The following is a 20,475-nucleotide window of genomic DNA, read 5'->3' on the forward strand; positions in this document are numbered from 1 at the left end:
GGCCTGTGGAAGCGTGACAGGACCTGAGAGATGACTTCTTGAAGAGGAGAGCAGTAGAATCCGCTCCTTCTAATGAGGTCAGCTGGGTGTCTCTTCTGTCACCGTGCTGCCCGCCCCAGTTTCGGCATGCTTCCCTTCACCTGATGTGGATCCTGTTCCACAGTCATCTCAGATCTGGGTGGGTGGGTGGATGTGGAGCATAGTGTGGGCAGAAAGCAAGGGGTGCCCAGCTATCGACTGGAAGAGTGTCTGGAGCCTTAAAGGTTTGTGTTCCAACAAGCAGCCCTCTAAGGGAGGCATTGATTAAGTCCACACCAAAGATGCACAACAGTTAACTACGACGAGGGAAAGTACCAGAACTGAAATGGTGTAGAGCATGGAGGACCATGGGGGCCCAGCCCATCTGCGGACTGTCTGGTCAGAGCCCCTGTAGCCACAAGCAAGGGACTCCAACAGCTTTACTACCAGACAGTGATTACTGTGAACTTGACTATGGTGGACTGAAACATTGTGGAATATGATACTCGGTCAGTTTGATCTCTCTTGACCCAACCTGAATTTGCTCTAGGTTCAAATATTTCTCACTTGTTCCACTCTGGCTTTTTAAATATTGTTGGTGGTCTTTCTTTTTTCTTATTATCTTTGTATTATTTTCTTTTGTTTTTTTATTGTTTCTGTTGTGTCTCAGTTTATGAGGCACAGAAGGAGTAGATGCATAGAAACAGTAACTGAAGCAATGGCTAGTGGGGGTGGGTGGTGGGCGATGGAAAGGGGGAGGGGTATTGGGGAGCAATGAAAGAAATGAGGGAGGGGTTAGAGAGCATTAGAACTGTTTGTGATGATGTATATACAACTCTTTTCAAAAGTGATTTAACTATGGGAGTGTATATGTGAATATCATCATATCAAGAAAATATTTTAATGAAAGAAACTAAAAATAAAAAAATGTTAGATCTCACCCAGCCTGAGTTTATCTAAGCCAGAGCAATACATGAAAAATTCCGGTCTTAGTTCAAGAAAAATGGATGCTCTCCAACTCATGACCCAGAGTACCTTATCATGGCTCTGCGCCCCCGTCTCTTTTCTCCTCTTGCTCTTTGAGGTGGTGGGCATCTTAGGAGGGTCCTCTTCCTCTTCTACATCAGGCAATGCCACTTCCTCGAAGCCATCAAACTGGGGCAGGAGACGGTGCCAGTCAGTAAGGCTCCGGGGCTGGTACCACCCCACACGCTGCCTCCCCCAAGCCCGTACCTCATACTCTTTCTCCTCAGTCCAATTGATCTCCTCAAAGTCGCCCATCCAGCTAGCCGCTGGGCGAAGATGGTCAAAGAAGACGGAGAACTCATCCTGCAGGTGCTCGTGGCCCCTGAGGAGCTGCCACATTTGTGTTTTGAGCTGCAGAGAGTTGCGGAGGGGAAGATGAAGCCCCCCATCTCTCCAGGGGCCCACTCAGACCAACCTGACGCATTTCCATGTTCCGGTTTCCTCACTAACTGGGAGACAGACAAAAACCTCTCTTTCATACTTAAAAATTCTTCAACAGTCGCATCTTGCTTACCCACCAACTCAAAAACAAACTCCCTGCCATCAAGTCAGCACTGACTCAGAGCAGTCCGACAGGGCAGGCGGAGCTGCCCCGAGAGTTAGACTGGACCTCTTTGCAGAGGAGCCTGGTGGCGGTGTGGCTGCGTGGGCCGGGCCTCACACGATCAGCTGCTCGAGGCCACCAGCAACTCTGAGGGACAAAGCAGAAGCTCTCTATTTCCATGTCCAGTCACAGCCCCAGAAATCCACGGAGGTTGCTACGGGTCAGCCCTGACTCAATGGCAGCGAGTCTGGTTTTGTTTTAACTCTTGATGGGAAAAGAAAGCCCGTCTTTCTCCCACAGAGTGCCTGGTGGTTTTGAACTGCTGAGCATGCTGTTAGCAGCCCAATGTGTAACCACTACCCCACCAGGACTCCTTGCTTGGCTACAGGGATGGGCATTAATCATCATTATGCACACATGCTCCGCTTCTTCCATACCAGTCTCCAAGTAGGGTGCTACCCAGCAGAACAGGGTAGCAGGCCCTTCCAGAGCATGGTGGCATCCATCACTCAGCCTGTGACACTCGGTCAGACCCCAGCCCCTGTTGTATGCCTTAGGGACGCTTCAGTTCTTTCTTCTTCACGGGCCCCAGGATGAAGAGAGGCGGGACGGCACGCGGAGGAGACGGACAGGAGGGGTACCTCGGTGATCTCCTGGGGCAGGCAGTGTGCACAGCCTTGTAGGACCTTGATGATCTTCTGGTGCTGTGAGGGGTTCTCGGCAAAGCAAATCTCCAGCTGCCGGAGAAACTTGCGACTCTTCTCAAAAGCCTGCTGTTCCTCAAACTGCCAGAAGGAAAACAGGGGCCACTGCTCGAGCCACCCTGGTGCATTCCGAGGCTCAGCATTCCGAACCAGGGGCTGGGGCAGGGGAGTCGAGCTCTAGTCCAACATTTCAATGACCCTGGGCCGCTGTGGGCTCAGAGAACCCACAGCCTCTGAAGTGCAGTCAGTAGGGTTTCCCAGGCAGTAGGCTTTCAGGAAGGGCTCCGACCGACAGAGCTTTCTCCTGGGGGCGGCCAGTGAGTGTGAGCCCACACAGCATCGAGGCTCCTTCACCCAGGAAAACGGCTTTGAGAGGAAAGACTCGGCAAGAACTGCTGTCTCTGACACGCAACCTCATAGAGCGCGCACTATCCAGCTGACACGTAGTTTTCACATATGTGCTCACGTGAGCCTCATGTCATGCCATGAAGAGACAGGCACAGTGTGCTAATTATAACTTGTCATGAGACTATCAGAAGTAGTATGACTATCCCTCCTGTCCCTCTATGTATCTATCAGCTGTCACACGCAGCCCAGGACTACCAGGACATCCCTCAGACTTAAGACTCTCCAACGTGTGGAACGCAGATGACAACCCGCTACTCTCTTGCTCACCCTGCAGACAACAACTCTCTCGTCTCCTCCCATTTTCATTCTCTATGCAAACCTCAGCACCGTGCAGCATTACCTATGTGTGACTTCTTGAGAGAAGGGCAAGGCTTTTCAGAGCGATCTGAGCCAGACTGCAACCGTGCACAGGAAGTGCCCAGAGCAGAGTGCCCATTAGCCCTCCTCTCCTTCACTTTGTTCTCAGATTAGAACACCCTGCGATCCTGTGACAACGTTTGTTACACCCGATACCAGATGATACATTAGTGTTAACAAAGGTCTATAGTTCACACTAGGGCTCAGTCAGCTGTGTTGTACAAAATGCTGAATGTCACAGGTTCCTTGTAACAACATCATGCAGAGTTTCAGTGGACAGAGATTTCAGGCTTTTTTCCTGGCTAAATTCCCCAAACGCAGCATTTGTACTGACACATAGTAGGTAGCCAGCCAATACTTGGTGAATGAGGGTCTGCTTCACAGCAGTGAGGAGAAGGGGCGTATGGCTTGCTTAAGATCTTCAGCGAGAACTAGAAGTCACGCCTTCTCCTCGCACTGGTACAGGAAGCCTAAGCAAGGGGTGGTGAGCTCACCCTGGACAACACTGTAGGGTCTTATCAGCGGGGGCTACGGGGAGGCATCCGTCGGGAAGCTGTCAAGGCGCAAACAGTCTGATTCAACTCCATTCAACCCTAGTCTTGCTCTAACCAAGGAGCATCTACTTACTAATCCACAGGCCAGAGCTTGCTCAGGCAACAGGAAAGCAGCAAAGTCCTTGAGGAGCTGAGGCCAATCTTGGAGCAGAGTGCGCAAGCTTTTGTAGAGATCCAGAGCGGTCCGCTTTTGGGCACTTGATTCAAATTCATAGATAACCTGAAGAAAGTCCTCATACTTGCCAGGGAGATGCTGCAGTGCTTCCCGAACCTACACAGGGAGACTCGGATCATCAGGGTTCTGTCTTAGGGTACCACCAGGAAGCTGAGGGAGAAGGCAGGGTACTGTGACACCAGGAGGGAAGGGGGTGTAGAAAGGGAGAACCGATCTCGGAGATCTATGTGTGACCTCCTCTCTGGGAGCTGGGCAATGGGGAGCCGGGTGAGGGGAGACGCCGGGGAGTGTAAGATAAGATATAATAATTATTTATAAACTATCAAGGGACGAGGGGGAAGGAGGGAGCAGGGAGGGAGGGGGAGAAGGGGAAAAAAAGGGAAACCGAGCTGATTCCAGGAACCCAAGTGGAAGGTAAATTTTGAGAATGACGAGTGCAACGAATGTATAAGGGTGCTTTGCTCAATTGATGTATGTACAGAGTGTGATAAGAGCCTTATGAGCCCCAATAAAAAGATTTAAAAAAAAAAAGAATCCCTCTGCGCCGCTGAAAGGTCTTAAGTCCTGATTGTTCAGAGGGACACCCAACAAGGAACATGGCAGAAGCTCCTTTGCTGGTACAAGGCAACTGGAAAACCCCCACTCTCGAGAGACCACAGCACTGTGCCCCAATCCAGGGAACGTGCTTCTCAAGGCCACAGCCCGTCCCCGCTTCCTTACTTGCCCTCCATGCACTGGAGGAGGGAAGACGAAGCCGCAGTCATCAGTGCGAGCGGAGGGGTAGTATGAAGGCTGCAGCCAGTCACCAAGAGAACGAGAGTGAACCAGGGCCACTACCAGAGCAGTGAGCAGTCACCACTTCCCGCGGAAGATGCTACCACCCGAGTCCGAACTCTGGGCAGCAGAAGGGGATGCCGGAGTACTGACAATCAAGCTGCCTGTGACTGAACTCTCATGTGCCCTTGAAGTTCTCTCACCAGAAAACTTGGTAATTCCAGGTGAGCCTAAAGAACAGACTTTGTCTTTAAACTATCTCCCGTGAACTAGTAGCAGCTCATCTGTGGGGACAGGCAGGGACAGGAAGCAGTATTTGCCTACCCTGGTCAGATATGCTTGGGCGAAAGCCAAGTCCTTCTGCTCCCTGAGAGGGTCCCGCTCCAGAATGTCCTCTGCGTACAGCAGCAGCAGCTTGGCGGTGTCCTTGCGGGCCCGGGCGCGGCTCCCCCGCTTGCTGCGAGCCCGGGAACTGCTCCGGCCCTTGCCAGCGGTCTTGCTGCTCCCTCCTCGGAGGGCATGAGAAAAGGGGTGTCTCTCTGTGCGTCAACCTCTCCTCCTCCCCAGCCGCGGCTACCCACCCCGCCCTCCACTGTCTCCCAACAGCCTGGGGTAGAACTGGCTGTAAAACCGTGAAGTCGTTCTCTCAAGTTGGCGCTCAGCAGGGGTTGAGTACCTGCGTGCCCAGTGATGACAATGAGGCCACGGGGAGAAGGCCCACAGAGCAGGTATGGTCTCACGCTGGGCACTCAAGGGACCCTGTCTGCGTGAGGAATGAGCAGTGTTTGCTGACATAAACCTATCTTTTAGTACCATGGATGGTAGAACTGGGAACTAGTATAAAAATCCTGATAAGCCTAGAAGCTGATAAGAATCAGAGGTAGCGTTTCCAAGCACTGCTTCGTTGCAAAGACACCAGGTTACATGTGTGTACCGGGGAAAGGCAGTGACAGGGGAGACTGGTCTGAAAGCTGGTCGCTCTGGACCCTGCTTTTGAGCAAAGAGCCCCAGAGCTGCCCCTCAGGACATGCTTGCCACACCCACCTGGTGGAGTCCTGTTCGTCTCCAATTCTGGAGCAGACTGGGGTGAGGTCAAAGTAGAAGGGGGCTTCTCAACAGTGGCCCCCGTTGCTTCCTCAGCCATTTCATCCTCTTTCTGCAGGCTTTCTGCTCCCTCTGCTTCTTCTTCCTCCTCCTCCTCCTGCTCAGAATTCTCCTCCTGGGAGTTCTCTTCCTCAGATTCCCCTTCCTGACTCATACGCCTTTCAGACGCAAGCCAAGTGAGTTTCTCCATAGTCTCCTGTACAAAGTGCACACGGATCGAAAGGCACAGAGGTAAACCAGTAACCACTGAATTCGACGCCCTGGGTTATGGGTTCACTGAATAGCAGAACCTTCGGAATGGTTTTCTTGGGCCCTCAAGAAAGTTTTCCTTTGCCATGACACCTACTGATGGTCTACTTTTTCAGGGATTTAAAGTGTGCTCAGGTGATTCTATTTAAAATTTAAATCTCTTTAAGTCGAATAAAATGGGGGAAATAAACTCAAACCAACCACCTTCAAACGCACTGCCAATCGAGCGGATTCCGACTCCCGGGGAGCCTATGGGGCAGGGTAGAAGTGCTCCTGCGGGGTTCTGAGACTGCCTCTTTACAGGCACGGGCAGCCTCATCTTCCTGCCTCCAAACAGCGGACAGTTTCAAACCGCCGTCCTTGTGGTTCACAGCCCAATGCGTATCTACTATGCCACCCAGGTTCCTCTCAAGTATAAACAGGAAGGGAAATTTTATCCTTTCCCAATCCTATAACCTCAATCCCCAAACTATGTCCCATACTACATTAAAGAGTAAAACAAAGTTACCTTAGGACTATGTAAGCCAGCTATGACTCATCAATCAGTCAAACATATTCTGCATGCTCTCACCTGGAGCTCAGGCACCGAGAGCACAGACTCCTCAGAAGCTGATGACGTCTCATCTTCCTCATCTTGGGTGAGGTCATCAAAGTCCTCTTCTTCCTCTTCCTCGGGCCCGTCCTTCTCGCCGCCCGTTTCTGCTCCCACGGGCGTTCCCACCGACTGCCCGTCAGCACTCGAGGTGTCTTCAGGCTTTCCCAGGGGGCTGCTAAGACCCATCTCAGGATCCATGGAAGCAGAAGCAGTCTTTGGAGAGCCTTTGCTCACCTCTCCCGAGTTCCCTTCCTCAGGAAGCTCCTGAGAAGCTGCAGGGGCTCTGGTCAGCGGACTCCTCCCGTCCTCCTTGTGTAAGACCGGTGGCTTCCTCACCTCTCCAGTGCCATTTAGCCCCTCACTCGGGGAGCTCGTGGCATCCAATTCCATGGAAGGTTCTTCTTTGATTTCAGCACAAACGTTCTGCTCAGAGGAGCGGCTAGAGAGTTCCACCCCAGGGTCTTCAAGTTCGACCTTGACAATTTCTCCTAAGTTCCCGAGAGGAGACTTATGAGACTCCTGGAAGCTCTGAGGCAGGGCTTCTAGGACTTGCCCTCCCCCCTCCATTTTCACAATAGTCCAGCGATAGGGATAGCTTTCGGACAGCTCTTCCTGGCACCCTCGATCTGCTGGTAGAGGCCCTGGACTGCGCTCCTCTTTGGGAAGGGCAGTAGTACACTGAAGAGCTATTTCCTGGGGTTCCAGTTTGGGTTCAAGGCTTTGAAAGGTACCTTTGCCTTCAGTCAATGGACAAGCAAGGTCCACATTGCTCCGGGCCTTATCTTCAGTGGTAGATGGTCCATGAAGATTCACAGTGTTACCAGAGACAATTAAGGGTGGAATGGAGGAGGCTACAATGGGTGGGTTCAATGGACAGGGAAAGGAAGTGGGGTTAACCAAGAGGGTAGCGATGGGAATGGGCTGAGAGCTCGGGGCCACAGCTGCGTTGACTGGCTGCATCATGTTACAGCCAGTGCTAAGGCTCACGACCTTCACGGTGGTGGCAGGAACGGTGAAGATGACAGGTGCAGGGTGGATGAAGGGGGCAGGCTTCAGACAGGGAGGGGCCTTGACCCCCTTTCTCTTTGGGAGTCTCCGTTTCACACACGACTTTCGAAACTTAGAAGGGGCAAGTGAAGGCAGCATTACTTTGGGCACAAGGGCAGAGGAGAGAGAGAAGCCAGTCCTGGCCTCAGGTAGTGCCAAGGCAGACTCAAAGCCAGGACCCCCTATGACTTCCAAAGGAGGGCGGCCTGACACGGTCTGGATCGGGTGAGGGACCTGACCCACCATGTTGCTTGGAGGGGTTTCTGACTGAGTTTGTCTGGCTGGTGGAAGCGAGGGGCTGGGTCGGATAAGAAGAGGCTTCAGGCCTGATGACCGCTTCTGCCTCCAAGCCTTCCTGGAAAACCGCTTGGCAACGGGTTTCAGTTTCAGGACGACGTCCTTAGGCAACAGCAGCGGGTAGCGAGCGCCACTACCCACTCCGGGGCTGCCCTTGTCGAGGCCTGAGTCTGCGCCGGTCTCAGGAGCTCCGGTCACATGTCCGCCCTCTCCAGTGCCTTCAGTCATGTACTGCATTTCCTTCTGGATGGAGGGCAAACTGGCCTATTGGGAACAAGAACACTCTAGCCCATCAGGCTTCCAGACTACAGGGCCCTTCCCAAGACAGTCTCAGGGCATCTAACATGGATTTTTTTTTTGCACAATACTAAATTTCTGCTAGGACTACATTCAAATTAAATACTCTAGATCAGTGGTTCTCATCCTCTGGGTCGCAACCCCTTTGGGAGTCGACAACCCTTTCATAGGGATCGCCCAATTCCTAACAGTAGCAAAGTTACAGTTATGAAGTAGCAACGAAAATGATTTTATGGTTGGGGAATGAGGGATCACAACAAGAGGAACTGTATGAAAGGGTCGTGGCATTAGGAAGGTTGAGAACCACTGCTCTAGATCATAGGCCCCCAAACTTATTTGATCTACTGTCCTTTCTCCAGAAAAGAAATTACTAAGTGTCCCACAGTGATTAAAAACTTTAAAACAAACAAACAAACAAACAAACCCACACATTTGTACTATAGCCCATAATCCAGGATAAAGTAGAGCTTACCTGCTTTTTCAGTCCCTCTGGACTGTTCCAGGGGAACTTAGGGGCGAGAGTCTTACCCACTGTCGGAAACACTGCTCTAGATATTCTTCATGAATCTGCTTTAGGAAACTATCATTTTACCCAATACCTTTCACTGAGTGGAAAAAGGGTAAGTAAACAAAGACAACAACTTAAGTCTTAGTTCTACAACTAAAAATACCAAAGGCTTAAAGTAGCCCTTAGTGTCTCTATCGGGGTTTTCAGTAACCTCTGATTCCTACAGACACTGGGGGTGGGGGTTTGTGTCAAAGGTCATACCTTTAACCAGAATGGGAGTCGATGTTCTTCCCTCTCTACTGGGGGCTTCCACTGATGCGGCTGGATTTCTTCACAGCACTTCACCAAGACGGGCAGCTGTTTGGTCTTCTTAAACATCTTAACATGAAAAATAAAGCTTGAGTTACACTCCTCCTCCACAAATTGGTCTCTGTCAAGGCAGGGAAGAACCTGAGATTTTCTGACCCGATGGACATGAACACACACACACACATACAAAGATGATATCTGTTGTTGGCCACGTTTGCATTTCAAATTAAACTAACTTCTAGCCAACAGAGAGTTTACACTTACTCCTTATCCTATATTTCTATTCTGGTCCCAAGAAGAGGAAGCAGCTCATCAGAGAAAGCTTTGTTTCTAGCTCTGCGGCTGTCGTCAGAGTGCCTTACCCTTTGTTCTGGGGCCTGGGTTTCCCTAAATAACCTAAGAGGGGACTGAACTTAAGACACTGACAAAAAGCACTGATTCATCTGTCGGGCACTCTGTGACAGCAGACAAGTAACCCCTGCTCTTAAGGCATTTCAATAGGAAAGGGAGAAAGAGTCATTGAGACCAATAGTGGCACCCCATTAAAAATCACAAGCAAAGATGTATACAAGTGTGTACAAAACGGCACACAATTCAAATGTGGACAAAAACATTTTTCTAGGTCTGGTGCAAATATAAATTAATCTTAATGGACCAGAGTTCGAAATAAGACATAAGAAGGCAACATGCACTTCACATGCTGAATCGGGCGTCTGAGAAACCACAAGCATGTTGCTTCAGTTAGAACTAAATGAATGTGGAGAGACAAAGTAGTCTAACTTTATCCCAACGGATACGGTGAAGGTGGCTTTGGTAATAAAGCAAAGAACAGAATACATGAGTCTGGAGTCAGCAGTTAGGAAATGACTCATACATCCAGTTTGGGATTAAGGCCGGAAGTAAGGCAACTGGCAACAAAGAAAGAACATTAAAGACTTGGTGACTATCAGCAGATGGTGGAGACGGAGTCTATGCAGGCATGTTGGACTGAGACTGCTTAGATAACGCCACATACGGAAACACAAGTCACTGACGTTATTACGTTGGGAGGGAAGAATTTGCTGTTTGTGGTGGTGACAGTGGCAACTGCGCTGACTTAATGTCCTCGATTTTACTTCTCTACTTGAGCTCTCTGGGTTCGAATACCCATTGTGCTGGCTACAGACACTCACAGGTGACTCCTCCCAGTCTCTTCCTCCCCTTCTTACCAGAGGCAGCAGGGAAAGGTTGCTGGGTGGGATTAGAGACGTCGGTTAGCAGAGCCACATGAAGCAATCCACTGTCCTTGCAGGCCGTCTCCGGGCTCATCTACTCACGTCTTTTTAAATTCACCCTCTTTCAAGCTTTACCTGTGCCTAAGATTAGCCCGAGAAGTCAGCTGGTCTGAACTGTGAGGTGGGGTTGTGCATGTGCTGTGTGTGTGTAAACACAAACACCCATAAGAATTGGTAAGCCAGCCACGTGAAGTCTTTATCTTCTCCCATTTTAAATATTCAAATTCTAAACTGCCTGTCCCTTAACAACCCAGTGCCAAGGCTTGATGTGATGAGTCTTCATTTCTGGTCAGCCCTTTGGCCATCTGCATGCGTAAGCAAAGTTCAGTCTACAGTAGGTCAAACATCAAGCTCAGAGTCAAGCACCTTTCTCTTCATTTGTTCGGGCTGTGGTCATCTCAGGCCTGCCTAGCCATCCATCCTCAGTCAATTGGGACCAGCTACAAGCTTTGGGTATGAACACATACACCCATCTCTCCCACTACCCACCCCACCCCACCCCATATAATACAGACCAGTTGGCCTCTCGGACTAATCTTTACCCCCAGGCTCAATAGTCACCCTTTTAAAAACGTCAGCCCCCATGGATCACATCAAAGGCATCAATGAACAAGTCCAGATCAGCCCATCTCTTTACTGGGGCATTTTCTTCCCCTTCCATTCAGTAAGTAGATCCAGGCGGTTCCCATAACGAGCACTCCAAACTCACGGCTTCCTTTCTTTCAGCCTAGAAGATGGCTTGTTCTGCTGGGCACACTTTCCTGCTTTTATGTCCAATGGCAAACTGCTGGCTCAAAAATTTTCTAAAGCCAAGCTTTTTTCCCTGCAGGCCTTCCTTTCAAATGTAAACCTTCCATTCTCTCAGCATTTCTGGGTCGGGTTCAGGTTTCCTTTCTGAGCCCCTTACTCTACCTTAGCTTCAAATACAAAGCCTTTTCAGACAACTCTTTAAAAAAAATTTTGGGGGGGCATATAATTCAGGTGTGATACAATTCAATAGTTCACATCAAGAGGAGCTGTATAATCATCACAACAATCAGTTGTAGAACATTTTCTTCAATCTTGTACTTAACATCATTAGCGCTCCTCCCATACCCCCAAGGGACCACTTAATCCAGCTTGTGTCTCTGTAGATTTACTTATTCTGGATTTCACATACAGAAAAACATAAACAAACAACAATAAAAAACTAGTAAGAATAATAAAATAAAACAGATAAAAACCACAATTGAAAAGAAAACAAAAAATATTAACTAGAACAAAGTTTAAGGGCTCATAAGAAAAACCAAATGTCAGGGTGCTGAATTCACCCTAAGTGCATCTACAAGCATCCACCTTCCTTCCGCTCATTGCCTTCTGCGGTCAGCAAAGCTACTCACGTCCCTGGTTCGCGGTCAGGGATTTAACCCATGTGTATTTCACCTTTAAATTGAAACAGCTTTAAAATGTGTCTAAATGGAGATCAAATGATATTACATTTTGACCTAACTACATCTGCCACAACCAATTTGACAATGCTCTCCGAACAGGGCTGTTCCTATCCCTCAACCATGAACAGAGGAGAGTGGCACCCATCGGAAGTGAACCCATGTGCTGAGCCTGCGGATGGACTCTGAGTTCCCACTGTCAGCCATACCTTCTGCAAACCAGGTGTCCACAATTTAGGCTCCGGTGTCATGCCTTCCTTTAACCAAATACCAGACTCACAGACGACCCTCTGTGGGTTTCCAAGACTAATGGTTTATGGGGGGAGGGGGGGGCAGTGTTTCTCCAGTGGAGCTGCTGATGGTTTTGAACATGTTGGGCTGGGATCCATATGGACGGCAGTTTGAAACCACCAGCAGCTCCACAGAAGAACCACAAGGCTTTCTACTCCCGTGGACAACTGGATCAGCATCAACTCCATGACAATAAGTTTCCTCCTTTAGCTTTGGATTAGATTATTTCTAATCCTTGGAACCCACAGGCTGGTGTGCTTCTTCCATGTGGACTTAGCTGATGCCTCACTTAGATGGCTGCTTGTTTGAAAACAAGCTTTTCAGACCCCATACATTATTCCTTCTGGTCTCTTCAGCACACTTTGCTGGAGCACCCCCTCTTCAGCGACCTCTTCATGAGCTCCAGCATCAGGCAGGGCCAGGTCATAAGAAGGAATTGTTCTCAGATTGGGGCTGGCATAAAAGCGCACGCTCGAAACACACTCATGCGTCTAAGATGCCTAGGTCTCTGGTTAGGAGCAGGTACCGTGCCCACAGAGGACGGGGTTCTAGGTGGAGACCGTTCAGGGCCAACTAATTCTGTATCAAAGCACTTGCAGAGCACTGAGACACAGACACGGGAACATTCTGTAAGTGGAGGCAAAGCTGGGATCCAAACCAGACTGCAAAGCAGTGGAAGCCTGCTGCCTGAGCATTTAGACCCGGGCACCCCTCCATCATTCGTCTAACCAGGAGAAGCCAAGCGCTTGTTTGCTAGAAAGCAGTCTCTGAATTAAGGCTGACAGCAGAACGGCGATGCTGAGGAAACCTAACAAATTTTAAAAGGTAGCTTTCTCTCTCCTCTACTTTTCCACATGCTCTGCACCAGATGCTATTAGAAATATTCAACAAACAAGCAAAAAATGTTATCGAAAATAAAAAAAACCTGATGGAAGCAATAAAGAGCTTAACTCAACAGGCGAGTCAGAAGAAAAAGCTGAGGTTATATCCCAGAAAGCACAACAAAAAGTAATGCCAGGAAAAAAATAATCAGAAGAGCATTCTTAGGAGTCAGACATCTGACTCCTGGACATTAGCTAACGAGAGAGGATGGAAACGTCCCCAAACTAGAACAGAGGAGTGCGCGCACTAAACGGTTATCAAATGTCCAGAACAGTGCGTGGAGCCAGACCTAATGTAGGTCTAACATTATCATGAAATGTCAAAGCACTGAAGACAAACTCCTGAGAAAATTTATTTCTAATTTTGAATTCTAGATTCAGTAAAAGGTAAGAATGCAACAGAATTATGGTTTTTCTTTTACTTATTTGTTTCAGAATATAAGTATTTATTTATAAATAAATTCAGTTGCAAAAACAGGATAGAGGTCGCTTCCTCCTGTTTCCTCTAATAGTAACTTCTTTTTTCCCCAATGGTAAGTTCTTATGTAACTATAGAAAATAAAAAACCAAAAAACCCAGAAAGTGGTACAATCTACTGACCATGAAGGGAGGCAAATGATGGTTAAATGAGGGAAAAGAAAAAAGAAAAAGAGGCCTTTCTCTCCAGATGCTTCTTCAGAATGCTGTGCTTCATAAAGCTAAGGAGGTGAACCAACCAAAGAATATGTAGGATCCAGGAGACCCCTGGCTTGGCGTCAGTAGTCTCTGAAACCAGTTCAGCTCAATGTCTGGCATCTTGGGAAACCTCAACCAATATTCAGCGCCTTCCACTCTTACCTGACATCTGCTTATCAGGGCACTCAGTTTTCCCCGCTGCGTTCCCTAGGGCTCTGATCCCGACTAGTTCCTGGAACCTCAGTTCTGATCTGGCACTGCATCCACACACCATTATTGCTTCCCCACCCATTTCTTTTGTTCTGACATTGTGGTCTCTCCTGGGCCCCAGAACCCCTGCTGGGAGAGCAAAGGCACGAAATTCCAGGAGCCAGTCTTCAGTTGCAGGCTATGAGGAGGAGCCTGAGCTGCTCTGCGCAGCTCTACCAGCTTCTCAATGCCACCGACAGAAATGTGGCCTGGATTAAGCAGTGGCTATATCCCTTTGGGAAGGCCACCACAGCAGGGGACCTGGCTGGGATGTGGATTTCTCTTTACTTCTATCCTCAATCTGGAGTCCAAGTTCAACAGCCCTGGTCTCTCAAAACACTTCTCATTGCCCCAGAGGGACTGAGCGTGACTAAGACCCACAAACCATCCACTGTCTAGGATGGAGTTACTATTTATTCTCTGATCTCAGCTTAGATCCCAGGCTCAGGCAGCAATGTCTATGAGAGGCGTCGGAGATTCTGTGGAGGAACTGAAGCTGCAGCGGGCCCACTAGAGCCAGGACCAGGAGCTGCTGCTGAAACAGAGGACCGAGGGGCAGCAGGTTCAGGCCTGAAGCTGGAAGCCAAATTCAATCACACTGAGAATAACAAATGATGCCGAGAGGCTGTGGAGAGATTGGAACCTTCAGAGACGGTTGGTGGCACTGTGAGTATGTATAAGCACTGTGGAAAGCGATATGACTTCACCTCAGACAACTGGGAAGAGAAGTGCTTTATGATCCAGGATCCCTCTGCTGTGTAAATCTCCATAAGAAGTAACAGTCATAGCATGATCAGACACATGCACACTCATGTTCAATGCAGCACCGTCCACAACAGCAAGAGGACAGAAACCACCTCAGCGCCCATCAGTAGACAGACAGACAGACAGGTGAGGAGACTCGGCATATACACGCGGTGGAGTACTCTGCATCGCTTAAAAAAAGATGCAACATGGATGGTTCTGATATGGAATGTAACCCCCACTCAATACACAATAGCAAACTGAAACAACAACAACAACAAAAGGAATCTGCAGGATCCAGGAGAAACAAAGGAACCCACCACCAGAAAGAGGTAAACTAAATTGCTCGGCTGACTGAAGGGACAGACCCAGGGAGCCATTAGGACGCCTTACTATACTGAAAGAAGCAGGACAAACCTGAAGTAAATTTAGTGTAGAACTAGTGTAATCACCTAATAAAAACAGCTGCTAGTCCTGGTAATTATTAAGTCCAAGAGAAACAAACTAGCCAATTAAAAAAAAGAAACAAACTAGCCTGGCTTAGCTGAGAGCGGTTACATAGTTCTTATAATGCTTATAATGTGAACGTTAATACTATCTGACCAAATATGTGGTGTGATTATAGTAGCAAGATTAGAGCATGAAAATGTACATACCAGAACTAAGCCCTCACTTCCCATGGTTCAAGGTTAATATATAATGACATGCATCTAAAACATCAAGAACAAAATATTTTGGAAATGGTGGTAATTAACATATGTACAAATGTACTTGATACAATTGGTGTGTGGATTGTTAAAAGAGCTGTAAGAGCCTCCAATAAGATAATTTATGAAAATTTTTTTAAAAACCAAAAACATCAAGAAGTAGTCATTAGAAACATGTTACTTAGATATAAAAGTAAATGTATGTTTCTCCCCACAAAAATCCCAGTTAGCAGAGAAAGGGGAGAAAAATAATCTTCATCAAAAGCCTCATATGGGTAACTCTAAACAATATACAAATTATATAAATGCAATTTACATATCTAAATTTTAAAAACAAGAGTTAAGAACATAAGATTTCTATTTACATACACTACAAATATATTCATGAATACAGTAGAGGGGAAAAATGAATGACAGAGGACTACCAATGAGTGTCCTTCACTCTTTGACAGTAAAGAATAAATACTTGGCTGAGGAGTAGCATGGATTCAAGAACAACTGTATTTTATTTACGTTGCGGCAGACTTGAGCAGAAACGGGAAGGGAGGAAGCGACTTCAGAGGAGAGCAATAGATCACAGTCCCTGAAGAGGCAAGCACACCGTGAGGAGACTGAGCCCTGGAGAGAAGGAGGTCCCTGGAGACGGAGAACAACGAAGACGCTGGGAGAGCATGGGGAAAGCACTCACCTTCACGATGTTGTCAGGAGCTCTGCTCAGCATCAGGTTCTTGATTCTCACTGTCAGCTGATGGACAGTCTTGCAGGTTAGAAGGTACTTGCTGATCAGAAGTTTGGGAAATTCGGTACATTCAAAATGCTTCAGCCCTAAAGCTAACAAACTGAGAAAAAGACAATCACATACACTACAAATCCCACTTCAGTTTCTGCCTAAAGAAAAATGCTTTCCCAGACTAACTCTATCCATTTTTATAACTTTTTTTTCTACATCTAGCTCTTGCCAGCTATTCAATAGAAAATGTTAGATGGTTATTGAGCTCTTACTATCTAAAAGTGTGTACTATGTAGGTTACAGATGCAAATAAATTTCAATCAAGAGTTCACAATCAAGTGGGGAAAGGAAAACTCTAGACATCAAATCCTGATTCGTAAGACATGACAAAATAATAATTTATAAATTATCAAGGGTTCATGAAGGAGTAGGGGCTGGGAGGGAGGGCAAATGAGGAGCTGATACCAAGGGCTCAAGTAGAAAGCAAATGTTTTGAGAACGATGATGGCAGCAAATGTACAAATGTGCTTGACACAATGGATGGATATATGGATTGTGATAAGAGTTGTATGATCCTCCAATAAAATGATTTTTTTAAAAAGTGTAGGGGTGGAGTCTAGTCTGTAAATCAGAATATAGCCAAAATGAGGCCTCTGTGTGAGCATGGCTTTCTTCTGAGAATTCTGGGAACTCCAGTATTTCCTCCTTGGAGGCGGGAGACTCTCTCTCTCTCTCTGCTCAGTCCCTGCGAGACATCCTAGCTGACAGGACACAGGACGCTAGAGTCCTGGGAAGTGGAGGAGACCCATGGAGACCCCTGCCAGTGCTGAGATGCTTCTGCCACCACTGTATCCACAAGACTGCAACCACTGGTCTGTGATGTTCCTGCATTTGGTGTCTTTGCATGTGTTTTGTGAGTCTGCAGAGAACTTTAGATTGGTATCAAACAAATGGGCTAATATTGGACTTATAGACTTGATCTGGAACGGGCTGGGATGTTTTCTCAATATTCAACTGCTCTTGTATATAAAACTCTTTCTTATGCACATGAGGGTCTATGAATTTGTTTCTCTATCTACCCAGAATAACAAAGCACTGCTAGAACTCACACACATAGAACTCTGTCTACCTAACTCAGGGGTCCTCAAACTTTTTAAACAGGGGGCCAGTTCACTGTCCCTCACACCCTTTGGCGGGCCGGACTATAGTTAAAAAAAAAAAAATTCCTATGCACACTGCACATATCTTATTTTGAAGTAAAAATAAACAAACAGGGCAAAAACACCCGGCGGGCAGGATGAATGTCTTTAGCGGGCTGCAGTTTGAGGACCTCTGAATTACCTTTTGGTCTATTGTGGATATAACTTATTATCTACAAGTGTCTCTCCTAGACTCCAAAAAAACCTCTCGTCTTCCCATTGGGTGGTTTGCTCTATTCCATCACCATCAGCACCTACTTGTCCTCAGCCTTGGTAAAGAAGCTCTTATCCTCCGGATCCTTTGCCTGCAGAGCACATAATGGGAGTAACTCTGGATACATGAAAACCTTGCTTGTTGCCAGGATCCAAGCTACTTGCTTTGGCAAACAGGGAAATTCATAGCCTGTAACAAACAAGCAAACAACAACCTGTGATAAATGGACATCTAGAAAAAGTCCCGCAAGGTTCCTTCCTATTGCCCCTTCTTTAATAAACTCTTTCTCCACCTACATATGCCGGCAGGGAGTTTCGCTCAATGGCAACAAATGTAGATTCCCCTATTCTTTCCTATGTGGAACAACCTATTAATCCTTGGCACGGAGTATAAACGGAACAAACTTTTACTTTATTTCCCCTTTACATTTTTAAAGAAAAAGTAACCAACAATGCTTTCTTCCAGGTTTAGATTCTACTTTCTTTAAACCCCTTCATCTATCTGGTATACCACATTTTATTCTTATCTAACTCTCAACTCATTCTTCTGGATTCCTCCTGAGGTTGGGAACAAAATAGCCATCAAAGGCCTAAAACAATTCATTCTTGCTCATGTTGTCTTTCTGTGTAAGTCATTCCCAGGCACCTCGGTTTTTCTACCTAGGGACAAGTATTATTACTGCCTCCACATTGTCCTTCTCTACGTGTTTTATGAATAACCCCAGAACACTACATTTCTAAGTTATCACTATGGCTCAGTGTTAAAGGAGTTTTTCATTACCAAAATGCAGCTATGAAAGTCAGTAAAAATCCAAAGCACAGCACTGCCACCGCAATGGCTTAGCCACACACAAACACGAGAGAAAGGGGCAGAGAGGGTCACAGCTGCAGACCGCCACCTCTCGACCTGGGCAACGGCTGCAGGGCTTGACCTGCTTGCTGACCCTTCAGTGACCAACAGAGCTCTACAACCACTGTCAGGAATTTAAAATTAATCCAATGATAAATTCAAGTAAGTGGCCAATACAGAGACAGAACTACAAACCAAAACTAATTTTCTGAACCAGGAAACAAAATCAAGTACCTGGTTTTAATGGAGCAGCAAAGAAAATACCACCCCCCCATGCTCCCCCCCCCCAAATCCAACCAATGCACAGTAGAAACCATATCTCAAAAAGTCTTTAAAACATTGAACCTGACAAAAGTATAACATCCCTAATGTGTGTGCCTAACTCCCAAATAAAGGTTTCGTTCAAAATAGAGATTTCACCCACCACACAACCATGGAAGTAGGATGAGTTCACCTCAATTAAAGAGTAATAAACCTAAACACAAGCAACTTGAGCAACAAGCAAGAGCCAATGGTGCTGAGGAGCAAGTTCAAGCTACACTGAACACATTAGCCAAAATCAAGGTTCCCGGAACTGAACACATTGGACATACTTTGGACTTCAAATTGTCAGGAGGGCCCAGTCCCTGGGGAAAGACATCCTGCTGGATGAAGTAGAAGGGCAACAAAAATAGAGGGAGGCCCGGATGAGGACGGACACAGTGGCTTTATCAATGCCTCTGGCACCGGAACAATTTTGAGGGCGATGCAAGCCCATGCAGTGTTTCGTCCCATTGTGTACAGGGTCATGGTGGGTCTGAACTGACTCGATGGCACCTCACAACCACCTCCGTGGTACCACCACCTTACATCAATCTATGCATCTCTTTGTGTTGAGTCCCACATAGCTAGCCCCGCATGCCTGTCCTGTCCTTCCCCTCATCTGCTAAGTCCAAATACTGCCATCTAGTTCTAGAATTTGAACAGTGAGTCACTCAGGAAGATATAAAAGGCAATTAAAGGAAGATATTAAAGGTAGAGAAGAAACGGCAAATTTTCCAGCTCCTCCATCACTAGGAAATTGTTTCTGAGATAAGAACCTCATCGCTCATTGTGAATAAAAACTTGAAGGTGACACATCTGTCCCCTACCAGGCTTCTTGACAGGTTTCCGAGGACTCCAGTCAATGCTGACATGAGTGCTGAAGTCTTCAATGAGCTGCATAGCTCCCATCAGGTTACAGGGTTGGAACAAGGTCTGAAACTTGGTGTGACACTGATGGTGAAGGGCAATGGAGCTTTGAGCAAAGGTTCCCAGCTCCTTCTAGGGGAGAGAGGACACAGAGAACACAATGACTCTCAGAGGCCTGAGCTGCCGGGGGAGGGGCGGTTCTTCCTACTATTTACTAAAAGCAGACAGAGATCATCCTAGTCACAACTACAACTGCCAGCAGATATTATGGGATTATATTTGGGATAGACTCATTTTTTCACACACAGACCAACAATTCTTACATGTAAATTCAGTGACAGTAATTGCATTCTTTCCTTTGCCAAAATGTTCTGGCCCAACATACCCATTGCTCCCCAGGAGTCCTCGCTAGCCCTTGTCAGTTTGATCGCACACAGAGAGAGCTTAAGAGTCCAAAGCTCACGACAGACATTCTTAACTATTGCTTGATTTTAAGATAACTGCAAGAGAAATTTTTCATTCCAAATATAAAAAAATCTCAGTGCAATAGTTTTGGGAGTTCATTCAACCTCTTTGGCTCCAGAAAACCTGGATTTCGTGTGAACTCAAAATTCTGTTTTATCTTTTCCTTCTTCCCAACTAGGGTTCCTCACTTATTCATTTTGTTTTATTATTAGGTTGAGTGTTCCCCCGTCTTCTGGACGCATGCTCTAGCTCCTCAGCTAGAAACAAGATTCTCAAGAACAAGGGCCATTGTGATTTAGTGAGTTAGCTGGTCTTTTGGTTTACCTGAATGACATCTAGTAAACTCTACGATTCTATGAACACAAAAGGAAGTACACACATACTGTAGACCACCAATTAAACTTTTTTTGTTGTTTAATTTTGAAAGACACTTTATTTTTAATCGTTTTATTAGGGGCTCATACAACTCTTACCACAATCCATAGAGACATCAATTGTGTAAAGCACATTTGTATATTCATTGCCCTCATCATTCTCAAAACATTTGCTCTCCACCTAAGCCCCTGGCATTAGGTCCTCATTTGTCCCCTCCTTCCCTGCTCCCCTTCTCCGAAAGATACTTTTTTTTTTCCTT

The 20,475-nt window shown here is 47.0% G+C and overlaps 1 protein-coding gene across 6 annotated transcripts in view; it reads right to left on the reverse strand.

Moving 5' to 3' along the window:
* The window catches only part of GON4L (gon-4 like), an 84,513-nt gene that overhangs the window by 3,131 nt on the left and 60,907 nt on the right, over positions 1 to 20,475 (reverse strand). For 4 of the 6 annotated variants that reach the window (XM_075562968.1, XM_075562941.1, XM_075562919.1 and 1 more), the window contains 11 exons: positions 19,337 to 19,508; positions 17,402 to 17,546; positions 15,903 to 16,053; positions 8,919 to 9,035; positions 6,485 to 8,116; positions 5,605 to 5,860; positions 4,885 to 5,069; positions 3,685 to 3,882; positions 2,230 to 2,373; positions 1,252 to 1,395; positions 1,054 to 1,173 (listed from right to left, as the gene is read on the reverse strand). In XM_075562968.1, the coding sequence (XP_075419083.1) occupies positions 1,054 to 1,173; positions 1,252 to 1,395; positions 2,230 to 2,373; positions 3,685 to 3,882; positions 4,885 to 5,069; positions 5,605 to 5,860; positions 6,485 to 8,116; positions 8,919 to 9,035; positions 15,903 to 16,053; positions 17,402 to 17,546; positions 19,337 to 19,508 (3,264 nt within the window). The remainder of the gene's footprint in view (positions 1 to 1,053; positions 1,174 to 1,251; positions 1,396 to 2,229; positions 2,374 to 3,684; positions 3,883 to 4,884; positions 5,070 to 5,604; positions 5,861 to 6,484; positions 8,117 to 8,918; positions 9,036 to 15,902; positions 16,054 to 17,401; positions 17,547 to 19,336; positions 19,509 to 20,475) is intronic. The other 2 variants (XM_075562959.1, XM_075562948.1) reach the window with 2 other exon arrangements.

Source organism: Tenrec ecaudatus, chromosome 1, assembly GCF_050624435.1.
Source record: "Tenrec ecaudatus isolate mTenEca1 chromosome 1, mTenEca1.hap1, whole genome shotgun sequence".
In the NCBI taxonomy this organism is placed as follows: domain Eukaryota; kingdom Metazoa; phylum Chordata; class Mammalia; order Afrosoricida; family Tenrecidae; genus Tenrec; species Tenrec ecaudatus.